The sequence below is a fragment of the Engystomops pustulosus genome, chromosome 1 (assembly GCF_040894005.1).
Source record: "Engystomops pustulosus chromosome 1, aEngPut4.maternal, whole genome shotgun sequence".
NCBI classification, from domain to species: Eukaryota; Metazoa; Chordata; class Amphibia; order Anura; family Leptodactylidae; genus Engystomops; species Engystomops pustulosus.
The window spans coordinates 152,084,924-152,098,683 of record NC_092411.1 but is presented as its reverse complement, the minus strand read 5'-3'; the positions used below and the strand labels follow the sequence as shown (position 1 = coordinate 152,098,683).

At 45.7% G+C, this 13,760-nt stretch overlaps 1 protein-coding gene across 2 annotated transcripts in view; it reads left to right on the top strand.

Annotated features, from left to right (window-relative positions):
* The window catches only part of PLPPR3 (phospholipid phosphatase related 3), a 37,618-nt gene that overhangs the window by 8,053 nt on the left and 15,805 nt on the right, over window positions 1-13,760 (top strand). For both annotated transcript variants that reach the window (XM_072111261.1, XM_072111251.1), the window contains exons 3-7: window positions 6,695-6,880; window positions 6,967-7,096; window positions 9,137-9,332; window positions 12,297-12,354; window positions 12,482-12,655. In XM_072111261.1, the coding sequence (XP_071967362.1) occupies window positions 6,695-6,880; window positions 6,967-7,096; window positions 9,137-9,332; window positions 12,297-12,354; window positions 12,482-12,655 (744 nt within the window). The remainder of the gene's footprint in view (window positions 1-6,694; window positions 6,881-6,966; window positions 7,097-9,136; window positions 9,333-12,296; window positions 12,355-12,481; window positions 12,656-13,760) is intronic.

Here is a 13,760-nt window from a genome sequence, read left to right as displayed (position 1 = left end):
ATGGCGGCGGCCGCCCCTCGGTATTCGGTCCCCAGCCGCCACTACTTTTCCCGATGTGCCGTCCCAGCCCTGCACCAGCACGTGTCAGACAACATCATCCGTGCCCTGACCAACGCCGTTTCTGACAAGGTCCACCTGACCACGGACACGTGGACGAGTGCTGCCGGGCAGGGCCACTATATATCGCTGACGGCACATTGGGTTAACTTGGTGGAGGCTGGGACCGAGTCTGACACTGGGGCTGCTCATATACTGCCGACGCCGAGGATTGCGGGGCCTACCTCGGTCCAGGTGTTTCAGGCCTACTATGCCTCCTCCTCCTCCCACCCCTCCTCCACCTCCTCCTCCGAACTACCATCCGTGGGCACGGCGCCATCAGTCGGTAGCTCTAGGCACAGCAGCAGTGCCGTCGCTAAGCGACAGCAGGCGGTGCTCAAACTGCTGAGCCTAGGCGACAAAAGGCACACCGCCCAAGAGCTATTACAGGGCATCACGGCGCAGACTGATCTGTGGCTGGCACCGCTGAACCTCAAGCCGGGAATGGTTGTGTGTGACAACGGCCGTAACCTGGTGGCGGCTCTGCAACTCGGCAGACTGACACATGTGCCATGCCTGGCCCATGTGTTAAATCTGATAGTTCAGCGTTTCCTCAAGACATACCCCAATCTGTCTGATTTGCTCACGAAGGTGCGCCGCATCTGTGCGCATTTCAGGAAGTCCAGCCCAGATGCTGCCACTCTCAGGGCAGCGCAGCGCCGCCTCCAACTGCCCGCTCACCGACTGTTGTGCGACGTGCCCACGAGGTGGAATTCAACACTGACCATGTTATCCAGAGTTTACCAGCAGCGCAGAGCGATTGTAGACTGCCAGATGTCAACTTCCACCAGAACTGGTAGTCAGGTCAGTCAGCTTCCTCAAGTCTACAATGAGGAGTGGACGTGGATGTCTGATATCTGTCAGGTGCTGAGTAACTTTGAGGAGTCAACACAGATGGTCAGTGGCGATGCCGCCATCATCAGCCTCACCATCCCGCTGCTTGGCCTGTTGAAAAACTCTCTGGTCAGCATGAAGTCGGAAGCTTTGCGCTCGTCACAAGAGACAGGGGAAGAATATTCCCTTGTTGATAGCCAAAGCACCCTCAGGTCTGTTTCTCAGCGCATATCGGAGGAGGTGGAGGTGGAGGAGGATGAGGAGGAAGAGGAGGAGAATGTTGGTGAGACACAAGAGGGGACCATTGTTGAGTCCTTTACTGTTCAGCGTGTATGGGCAGAAGAAGAGGAGTTGGAGGAGTTGGAGGAGGAGGAAATGGACAGTCAGGCCAGTGAGGGGAGTGAATTCTTACGCGTTGGTACTCTGGCGCATATGGCAGATTTCATGCTAGGCTGCCTATCCCGTGACCCTCGCGTTCAAAGAATTTATTCCAGCACCGATTACTGGGTGTTCACTCTCCTGGACCCACGGTACAAGCAAAATCTTTCCACTCTCATCCCTGCAGAGGAAAGGAGTGTGAGAATGCATGAATACCAGCAGGCCCTGGTGCACAAGCTGAAACAGTATTTCCCTTCTGACAGCGCTAGCGGCAGAGTGCGTAGTTCTGCGGGACAAGTAGCGAGGGAGAGTAGGCGAGCAGGCAGCTTGTCCAGCACTGGCAAGGGTACGCTTTACAAGGCTTTTGCCAGCTTTATGTCACCCCAGCAAGACACTGTCACCTGTCCCCAGTCTCGGCAGAGTAGGGCTGATCTTTACAGAAAGATGGTGAGGGAGTACGTAGCTGACCATACCATCGTCCTAAATGATCACACAGCTCCCTACAACTACTGGGTTTCAAAGCTGGACATGTGGCACGAACTGGCGCTGTACGCCTTGGAGGTTCTTGCCTGCCCTGCCGCTAGCGTCTTGTCCGAGCGGGTTTTCAGTGCAGCTGGTGGCATCATCACCGATAAGCGTACACGCCTGTCGACTGACAGCGCTGACAGGCTGACGCTTATTAAAATGAATAAAGGCTGGATTTCTCAGAATTTCCAATCTCCACCAGGTGAAGGAAGCTCAACCTGAATAATTGATCCACTCCTCCTCCTCCTCATTTTCCTCCTTCTCCTCCTCTTTGTACAGTAAAGCAGAGGAAAATGGCTATTTTTTGACAGGGCCCACTGGCTCTTGCTATAGTACTTCATGCATTTAATTTTTCTGGAGGGCCACCTACCCGGTCCTCTGTTTGAAACAATTTTTGTGAGTGCCACATACAGGCACTCAATCTATTCCATTTTACTGCAGGGCCACCTACCTGCTCCTCTGGTTTGAAACATTTTTGGGACTGCCACATACAGGCACTCAATCTATTCCATTTTACTGGAGGGCCACCTACCTGCTCCTCTGGTTTGAAAAATTTTTGGGACTGCCACATACAGGCACTCAATCTATTCCATTTTACTGCAGGGCCACCTACCTGCTCCTCTGGTTTGAAACATTTTTGGGACTGCCACATACAGGCACTCAATCTATTCCATTTTACTGGAGGGCCACCTACCTGCTCCTCTGGTTTGAAAAATTTTTGGGACTGCCACATACAGGCACTCAATCTATTCCATTTTACTGCAGGGCCACCTACCTGCTCCTCTGGTTTGAAACATTTTTGGGACTGCCACATACAGGCACTCAATCTATTCCATTTTACTGGAGGGCCACCTACCTGCTCCTCTGGTTTGAAAAATGTTTGGGACTGCCACATACAGGCACTATCCAAATTAAATTGTCTCCATAGCAGCCTCCACACGTTGTCTCCATTGCTACCTCCAAAAGTCGTCCATATAGCTGCCTCCATACATCGTCCCTTTATCAAACGAGGTGTGTCAGGCAGAAATTTGGGTTGTTTTCATGGATTCCACATCAAAGTTGTTAACTTTGTCGCCACCCTGCTGTGTTATCCACAAAATATACTGGCAAACTTTTACCATTTAGGGATATTATTTCAGCGCTTCTTGCGCATCTGTTTACATTCCCCTCACCCGGCATATCCTAAACTTATAAGAACGCTACTACACTTGATCTTATACAAAAGGTTCTTAGAAGTGCTGTTTGGGGAGTAGCCTAGAGACAGGGGCTTGAATTGGCGAAAGCTCGCCTGGCAGCGGAGCGCCAGCTCCATGCGCATCATGCGCTTCTTGCGCATCTGTTTACATTCCCCTCACCCGCCATATCCCAAACTTATAAGAACGCTACTACACTTAACTTGGTGCAGGCTGGGACCGAGTCTGACCCTGGGGCTGGTCATATACTGCCGACGCAGAGAATTGCGGGGCCTACCTCGGTCCAGGTCTCAAAGGCCTACTATACCTCCTCCCACCCCTCCTCCACCTCCTCCTCCTCCGAATTACCATCCGTGGGCATGGCGCCATCAGTCGGTAGCTCTAGGCACAGCAGCAGTGCCGTCGCTAAGCGACAGCAGGCGGTGCTGAAACTGCTGAGCCTAGGCGATAAAAGGCACACCGCCCAAGAGCTATTACAGGGCATTCCACATCAAAGTTGTTAACTTTGTCGCCACCCTGCTGTGTAATCCACAAAATATACTTGCAAACTTTTACCATTTAGGGATATTATTTCAGCGCTTCTTGCGCATCTGTTTACATTCCCCTCACCCGCCATATCCTAAACTTATAAGAACGCTACTACACTTGATCTTATACAAAAGGTTCTTAGAAGTGCTGTTTGGGGAGTAGCCTAGAGACAGGGGCTTGGATTGGCAAAAGCTCGCCTGGCTGCAGAGCGCCAGCTCCATCCCTAGATCCAACTAACATAGTTGCAGCACCTTTAATCTACTACTAGTTCACTGCCTCCATAATAATAATAATAATAATCTTTATTTATATAGCGCCATCATATTCCGTAGCGCTTTACAAATCATAGGAAACAAATACAAATGTATTGTAACAGAGCACAACATTTGTATGGAACAACAGGAGTGAGGTCCCTGCTCGCCAGAGCTTACGGTTTATGAAGATGATGGGGTAACACGAGGTAAAAGAATATTTAACGGTCAAGCCATTCTTCTTAGGGAATAGAACAAAATATAATAAATGGAATTGCTGTCGCTTGAACCACTCAGCCGTCATCTTATATACCAGGTCCAGGGTGAATGGGACTGCAGAGAAGTCTGGTGCCTGTTGGTTGCTGGATAACAGATGGGAGGACGACACAGGACGGGTTAGTAGAAGAGTTAAAACTTCATGCAGTTAATGAGTGTTATAGGCTTGCCTAAAGAAATGGGTTTTAAGAGCACGTTTGAAACTTTGGAGGTTAGGTATTAGTCTGATAGTCCAGGGCAGAGCATTCCATAGAATTGGTGCAGCTCTAGAGAAGTCTTGGAGACGCGAGTGGGAGGTCCGCACTAGGGTAGAGGTTAATCTAAGATCACTGGCGGATCTAAGAGCACGGGTTGGGCGATAGACTGAGATAAGAGAGGAGAGGTAGGGGGGTGCAGCATTATACAGAGCTTTATGGATGAGGGTTATTATTATTTTAAACTGTATTCGAAAGGAGACTGGCAGCCAGTGCAGCGACTGGCATGAACTGTAAGCATACATGGTCCCCTTATCAAACGAGCTGTGTCAGGCAGAATTTTGGGTTGTTTTCATGGCTTCCATGTTAACTTTGTCGCCACCCTGCTGTGTAATCCACAAAATATACTGGCAAACTTTTATCATGTACCGATATTATTTGAGCGCTTCTTGCTCACCTCCTTTGGTTCCTCTCTGACACCCATTGGTTTGAAGCCTGAGTCCAATTAGGGTATGTCGCCATGCCACTCTCTAGCCTGCTGCCGCTGCCTCTGCCTCTGCATGCCGTCCCCTATAGTGTCAGGGTCAATTATTGGATGTTTTACATGCTATCTAGCTTCATTCTGTCACTCTGTCATGGCCATGCTGTTGCCCATAATTTCGGCATAATGGTGCGATTAAGCAGCCTCAGAGGCATCCATGCATGCTGCCCCTGCTGTTTCCTGTCCATTTCCGTGGTGTTTCCATCCTTTTCTGAGGTTCCCAGGTGTTTGGCCAAGCTTCCCTGTGCAGAGCCTTGGTCCCCTTGAAAAATGCTCGAGTCTCCCATTGACTTCAATGGGGTTCGTTATTCGAGACGAGCACTCGAGCATCGGGAAAAGTTCGTCTCGAATAACGAGTACCCGAGCATTTTAGTGTTCGCTCATCTCTAGTAATGACTAATGTACTTACTGGAACAAACAGAAGAGAAGAAGACCCCTTAGAACAGTGGTTCTCAACCTGTCGCGACCCCAGCGGGGGTCAAACAACCAAAAACGGGGGTCACCTAAAGCCATCAGAGCTGCAATTTTATAGCGTTTTTACTGCAAATCGCATGGTTTGGGGTCACCACAACATGAGCAACTATATTGCGGGGTCACAGCATTAGAAAGGTTGAGAACCACTGCCTTAGAAGGTAGCTGCATTGGACCCCCCACATAACCCAGACAAAATCATTAAAAATTGCACTGGACCTGGGCAGCCATGGCTGTGACCATATAATATTTTGCGTTACATAGTCTACAATTCTACACTGCCTGCCTGCAGTGGCTGACAAACAGGGAGAGCCTTCCACCTATTATAAATGTATTTGCTATGCCTCTACTTTCAATTTTTTTTTAAAAGTGGCTTTAGAAGTGTTTTCCTCGAATGCTACAAAAATCCCTTAGGTTTGCGGTAGCAAGCAAAAATTGAAGGTCACACACATAATCCACATTATGCACACATTTTGCATGTGGAAAATCCACTGCAAAATGCAGTAACAGTGTAACAGTAACTTTAATAGTATCAGTAACAGTGTAATGTAATATTTAAATTCGAATATTCAAATTCCATACAAACGCTGCAAAGAAAATGTTCCGTAAATTCTATAGCCATTCCAGGAACCGGAGAAAGGTAAGTACACATTTTTTGTTACCCATTCCTTAAAGGAAACCTACCAGTTAGAATGGTAGGGGTAAGCTGTAAATACCGAGCACCAGCTCAGGGTGAGCTGGTGCCGGTACTTACGTTTGTTAGTGTTATTAACCACTGTATTGCGGTTTAAACACTTTTTAAAGTTTATAGCCGAAGCTGCTTCGGCGCGGCATGCACACGACCATGCGCCAAAGCCTCTTTTGCTGTAAGTGTTAAAACCGCGATACAGCGGTTATTAACACTAACGAACGTAAGCACCGGCACCAGCTCACCCTGAACTGTTGCTCGAGATTTACAGCTTACCCCTACCATTCTAACTGGTAGGTTTCCTTTAATTCCCTAGTGTATCTTTCAGCTTTCCTGGAAAAACCTTTTCAGCTCTCATTCTACCTCTGGGCTTTCTGGGGGAAAGCAAACTATTTTGTTTACAAACAACTGTAAAGTTTTTTTTCTGCAAATCAATAGCTCTTGCGACATAGAACAACCTTGCCTTTTATCTTTGTTACCTATATCCACCAGTTCCTTTGCTACACCCCCCAGATTATCTCAGTGCTGAAGCAACTCCTTCCTCTGCCTGTGCTGACAACCCCTGGACTCGTACACCATATACACTATAGCCATATACAGTGGGTACTTGTTAAGACTGAGCCAACTATTTCAATGGATTGTCAATGCAGAATGCCTTAACACTGCAAATGACCCATTAAACCGACCAATTCTAATTCACACTTTTTTATATCCTTTAGCTTCCCATTGTGGCCTCCTCCATAGTTTCTTTGTATTTCCTGGAGCTGACAGACATATTCCGGCCAGCGCAGGGTGGATTCCAGTGTCATGACCGGTCACTTTCCATGCCCTATGTTGAAACCAATGAAGAACTCATTCCACTTCTTATGTTGCTAAGTCTTGCATTTGCTGCCCCTGCAGCCTCCGTAAGTAAATGCACTTTGTAAATGGAAAAGATTTACCAACTTATTTAACCCTTGGTAACATAAGGTTCTTTTATGTCCTACATCAGATTATGGTTGGAGAGGGAGTCCTGTATTGTATACAGTCAAAATTGAAGGGGCAAGGAAGCTCTGAAGGCAGCATTAATGCAGGTGGTTGCAACTTCAACTCCTTCCTACGGAGGACAGTGCGCTTTGTGGGTAAGTAAAAGTCAATAAACAAATGTATCAATATGTATACCTACAATACACAAACAAATTATATACAAACACACACGATGGGGGTCATTTACTAAGGGCCCGATTCGCGTTTTCCCGACATGTTACCCAAATATTTCCGATTTGCGCCGATTTCCCCTGAATTGCCCCGGGATTTTGGCGCACGCGATCGGATTGTGGTGCATCGGCGCTGACATGCACGCGACGGAAATCGGGGGGAGTGGCCGAACGAAAACCCGACGGATTCGGAAAAAAAGGCCGCATTTAAAACAAAAAATCTGTTGCGGAGCTTGCACTTACCTTCACTCAGCCCGGCTCGGTGAACTCCAGTGCGTTCCGATGCTTTTCAGCACAGCAGCGCCACCTGGTGGACGGCGGAGGAACTACCTTAATGAATCCCGGCCAGACCAGAATCCAGCGCAGAGAACGAGCCACTGGATCGCGAATGGACCGGCGCTGACATGCACGCGACGGAAATCGGTGGAGTGGCCGAACGAAAACCCGACGGATTCGGAAAAAACGCCGCATTTAAAACAAAAAATCTGTTGCGGAGCTTGCACTTACCTTCACTCAGCCCGGCTCGGTGAACTCCAGTGCGTTCCGATGCTTTTCAGCACAGCAGCGCCACCTGGTGGACGGCGGAGGAACTACCTTAATGAATCCCGGCCAGACCAGAATCCAGCGCAGAGAACGAGCCACTGGATCGCGAATGGACCGGGTAAGTAAATCTGTCCCGATAGAGACAAAGGTATGTGGATTATCACAGCTATAACAGTTAAATAGCCCATCCATTCCTTAAGCGGTTTTATTGTGTTAGAACTTGTGCTATTTAGTCTAAAGAATATTTGTACTTTTTTTTTATTGCATTATACATTTCAAGTCCATCAAGTTAAACCTATTGGTCATAGAGTGTTGTCCCAGAAGAAGGCCAAAAAAACATTTCCCAAAATTAGGAAAAAATTTAATTTAGCACTCCTGTGACACCTCACTGGAAACTTCAACTCAATCTGAGAATGTGCCAATAATGGCAACCCTCTGATTTTCATAAGTAAGCCACAACATCCACAGCCTCCCCCATGTCCAGTCTGGAATTTACCACCTTATAGAACCTGATCAAATTAGTCTGACAGGACCAATCCCTCATAAACCCAGGCTATAAGGTTATTTGTTTGTCTTGATAGACCTAAATTGTGGCCAAAAGAACAAGACTGGGTATTGTGTACTACTTTCATTGTTCCTCACGTAAGCAGGCCCTTATTGTTGAACTACTCAAAATTCGACTGACATCCCGGGCCGCAGGCACACCCGTGCCTCTCCGTGGCCACCATCTCCCATCAATACATTACTTGCCCATGTTCCTGCAGGCGGCGACGTGCGTCCTCCCTTCCTAGGGCTTATGCGGGCCGGCACTCTAGGATTTAAAGGCCCAGCGCACCAATAATTGGTGCTGGTCATTTCCAGGAAACTGATTTAAGCAAGCCTCTCCCAGCATTCCCCACCGGTTCTTCGTGCCTCGTGCCTTAGAGAAAGCTGTGTCTGATGCCCTGCGCTGTTATTGACATTTCCCGTTGTGACCCCGGTTCCGTTCCTGACCACGCTCCTCTGTCACCTGCCCTGACCAATTGCTAAGTCCCCGACGACCTGATGGCACCACGCCTCAGCAAGTCCAACCCACTTTGCGGTGGGCTCTGGTGAAAACTTAGACTCCAGTCCCAGATAGTGGCTTGTGTCATCATCCGCGGTGGTTAAGAGGATCCACTACCTCTGTGCCTGACAAGGTGACTATATCATGAGGGTTTCAGAGTGCCAAAAGGGAATGATCATCAATACAGAATCTAAAATTTAATCTATTTTATTGTCCGTTTACTGGCTAATTCCATATGTGATGTCTTCAATTACAATATAATTTAAAAAAAAAAAGAAAAACGGTGGAATAAGAGGGTTATACCAAGCTTTTCACTGGTGCTGCATTTATCTAGTTAGTTTTGTGTATACTTTAATGAGATTTATGCTTCTACATAGGTGTTCATGTCTTTGGACTGTGCGCCACGGCACTGGTCACTGATGTCATTCAGCTAGCAACAGGTTACCATGCTCCTTTCTTCCTCACTGTCTGTAAACCTAACTACACACGCCTTGGTACTTCTTGTGCTACAAATCCTTATATCACACAGGACATCTGCACTGGTAATGACCTTCATGCAATTTTGTCTGCCAGGTGAGAAATGTGAAATTTAGCAAAACAAGCAGAGATGTTTGTATGTTATTGCATATATACTCGAGTATACTAAGTATAAGCCTAGTTTTTCAGCACAAAAAAATGTGCTGAAAAACCCTAACTTGGCTTATACTCGAGTCAAGGAAAAAACAAAAAGTGAACTCAGCTCCCCAGCATCCGTCACGGCTCCGACATTGGGACTCACAGTCTTCGTGACGTCAGCCGCATTGGCACACACTATGATGTCAGCTTGCGGCTTACGTCGGACGGACCGGGAGGGGCTGGCAGGCTATATACTCGAGGGGGCAGACAGGCAGGCTATATACTTGATGGGGCAGGGAGGCAGGCTATATACTCGAAGGGGCACGCTGGCAGGCTATATACTTGAGGGGGAAGACAGGCAGCCTATATACTCCAGGGGGCTGGCAGGCTATATACTTGAGGGGGCTGGCAGGCTATATACTTAAGGGGCAGGCAGGCTATATACTTGATGGGGCTGGCTGGCTATATACTACAGGGGCTGGCTATATATTCAAGGGGGCTGGCTGGCTATATACTCCAGGGGGCTGGCAGGTTATATACTGGGAGGGGGGCGTGACCAATGCATTTCCCACCCTCGGCTTATACTGGAGTCAATAGGTTTTTTTCCAGTTTTTTGTGTCAAAATTAGGGGTCTCGGCTTATACTCGGGTTGGCTAATACTTGAGTATATACGGTATATATATGTATATATAAATTACTATTAGTTTGCAAAATAATATTTATATTGCATCCAAGAGTAAATACTTTTACGTGCACTACGTTAGCAACCAGCTTAGCAACAGAAAATTACATTTCACACTAGTGGGTAAAAGTGGGAAATATATCCAGTTATACAGCCCTTATATGTATCAGTAAGTTTTAGGTTAACCTAAAATGGATTTGAGTACAATATGGGTGACAGCTTAACATGCTGAAGCTTGAAAACCTTGAGGTAACTTTGTGCTGCAGTTTTATTTAAGCGTGTGATGAAATTTGTCCAATTTTCATCAGGTTTATTCAATCTTATCCATTTCACCACTTTTGTGAATTGCAGCAGATGGTTAGAGTGAAACATGACTATTTGTTGTCTGTTCAAAAACATGGGCACACTAAATGCAATACTTTTCAATGTATCAGTATCCCTGGCTCTTATTTTTATGGACTGCACTACTGATCCTTTTAAAAGTAGAGCATCTCCTAGTTAGAACCGTTTTCCATGGATCACTCACAGACTATAAATTGCAGGGGCGTAAGTAGGAGAGACTGATCCTCATAGCAGACTTTTCAATGGGGTTCTCTTTACCCTTACAAAAACATGTACATATCTGTACATATATACATACTTGCACATGTTTATACAATCACACACATTTATATACTTATATAGGTGTAACTCATGTGATGTCCTGGATTAAATATGAATAAAGACCAATAACTTTAGAAGCAAGAGAGGTGGATCTTTTTGTTCGTTTGGGACATACTTATATACACACACATGCAGTGCTACACTCATATGCACGTACTATTGCACTGATATATCTATATGATATATTTATCTTATGTCTATGTCACTTTGTCTATGGGGAGATTTATCAGAAGTGCCCATGACAAGAGCTCAAGTTTCATTTTCCCACAGCTGTTTATAAAATTACAGCTGATCTCTGATTTGTTTCCATGGGCAACTGGAACAGTTTTAACTAAAACATTTCTGATAATTCTCCCCTTATCATTGTAACCCTATCCATATTAGCTCACACAAGCTGATGATACTCATTGCCTATAGTAACCAATCAAGGCTCAGAGCTCATATTAATGACCTGTGGCAAAATAGCAACCAATCACGGCGCGGGAGGGGGGGGGGGATTTTGGCTCAAAAACTAGTCTATGACATTCTCTGAGTCCCAGAGAGCGGCAGTGCAAACTTTGGTAATTGCAAGTGCGGTGATGCCGATTCCTTTTGCTGACATACACACATATACACTTATATACGCTTCATATATTACATTATGCTGTGCATTGTGCAGCAAAATATGTATATAATGTTGTACAATCTCAATTCTTTAGTAGAGCTGGTTTGGTGCCCAGGCACCCTGACACTGCAGGCCCCGTTACAGCTGCTATGGCTGCTACCCTGGTAGTTATGCCCCTGATAGTTTGTGAGGAACCATTAAAAATGGATGCAAACCTGATGCAAATGAAAAATTGAAGAAAAGATCTCATGGCTGAGAATTGGCACTTTCATGTGCAGGAAGTGTAATAGTCGTCACCTATCCTCAGCTAGTATATCCAGTGTAGACCCAGACTTAGGGTTTAATTAAATATGGGGTTCAAGATTAATTTTTTTCTTGATGGAAAAAAAATATTTTAAAAAGGTTCCCCCACACCCCCTGGCAAATCTATGTCATGGGTGGGTCCCTGGTAGGACCCTGTGAATATGCCATAAATGTCTTTTGTGGAAATATGTGGGAATATGTTTGTGCCTGTAATAAAGAGAACTGTCTCAGTACAACTACTGGTCTACTGACCTGAACTGAATATCAGTGGTTCTGTGAGTTCAGTAGATCTGTAACCAGGCAGGTACAATGAGCAGCATCTTATGGTTCCACTATGCAATCTGACTGGTTTGGCTGTGGGCTAAACCAAAAAACATTTTCTAAGTGTACCATAGGAATTTACCCATGTTAAGGGATCTGCTGCAACACAGGCACAAGTCTGCTACCTCTTAGAGAAGTCCCATTCTTTATTCTGGCTGTTTCACAAAGGACTGTACTAAACATAGTCTGGTGACATTACGGTACTAAATATGTTAGATGTTTGTGTATGGCACAATGGATAAGCAAAATAAGACCCAATGCAGTGGCTACAGTGCTATATATGAGGTTATAACTGATGATCCTGCTGACAGGATTTAGATATTAATATCCTTAATCTATCTGTTCCCAGGAAGACGTTTCCATCACAACATGCCACTCTTTCAGCCTTTGCGGCTGTCTATGTCTCTGTAAGTATCTGTTCGCCGATATGGGCCAAAACCTATGTAAGAGAATTGTAGTATTCCTGGTTATTCCTGGTTTTATCTTTCATAAAAAGATGAAAGATATAATTCATTCTGTATTATTTTCTTTTAGATGTACTTTAACTCCATCATATCCGACAGTACAAAGCTTCTGAAACCACTGCTGGTTTTCTCCTTTTCCATTGCTGCTGGAGTATGTGGCTTAACCCAAATCACCCAATATCGTAGTCACCCAGTGGATGTATATGCAGGATTTCTCATCGGAGCAGGAATAGCAGCCTATCTGGTACGTGTTGCTATTATTATTTATACTGATATATAGATATCAGATATAGTCAGATATAGTCAAACACAGTTTGAGAGAATATTTTTTCTTATATAAGAGACTTTTTATAAATTTTTTTTCATTTTAACAAAGAAAGGAAAATACAAAAATAGTAGTCAGACATTGTCATTTTACAGTGTAGTGGCCGCACGTTTAGCAGTTTTATGAAGTTTTAATAGCAAAGGTGTGAACCTACAAGCTGTTTGACTTAGTACAACCTAACATGTAACATTGGGGTTCATTTACTAAGGGTCCGAATGCCGCACTTTAGTCGGGTTTCACGATTAATTCCGTTTTTGGCGCACACAATCGGATTGTGGCGCATCGGCGCCGGCTTGCATGCAACAGAAATCGGGGGGCCTGGCCGTCTAACAACACAACGGATTTAGACAAACCACGGAATTTAAAAAAGGAAATGTGTCGCAAGATCAAGCACTCACATGCACCAGGAATAAGCAGGTGAACTCCGGCGGACCTCAGGGCAGAAGCAACAAATGCAGGAACTCGGGCGCACGATCTTAGTGAATTGTGGCAAACCCGAATCCTCGACGGACAACGCACCACAGGATCGCAACAGGACCGGGTAAGTAAATCTGCCCCTTTATGTAGAAATAATGGAACAACAGTTTATTTGGTAACCAGTGAAGAAAATAACAGATTATCAGGACTTTAAAGGGAACCTGTCACCAGGAGACCCATTTTTAGCACTCCCCCAGTCCCCACAGAGCATAGTACATACACTGCCAAAGTGTTTTTGTATTAAAAATTGGTTTTACAGAAAAAAAGATATGTTATATTGTACCTTTCATTAGCATCTGCTGTGTGACTAGGCGGTTGACATTTGGGAGGAGGTGGGAAGGAGCAATTCCCCCCCACCCTTGGGATTCAGCTTTTCCATGTGACCTTTTCAAATATATGAAAACACCCATCACTGGGCTTGGCGACGCCCCCTGCTCCTCTACAGCCAATCCCGAGTGAGGGGAGTTATTCATATATTTCTAGAAGAAGCGCGACGGCGAAACACGTGTCGGGGTCTCACGTGTGTGGTCCCAATCCTTTGGTATGG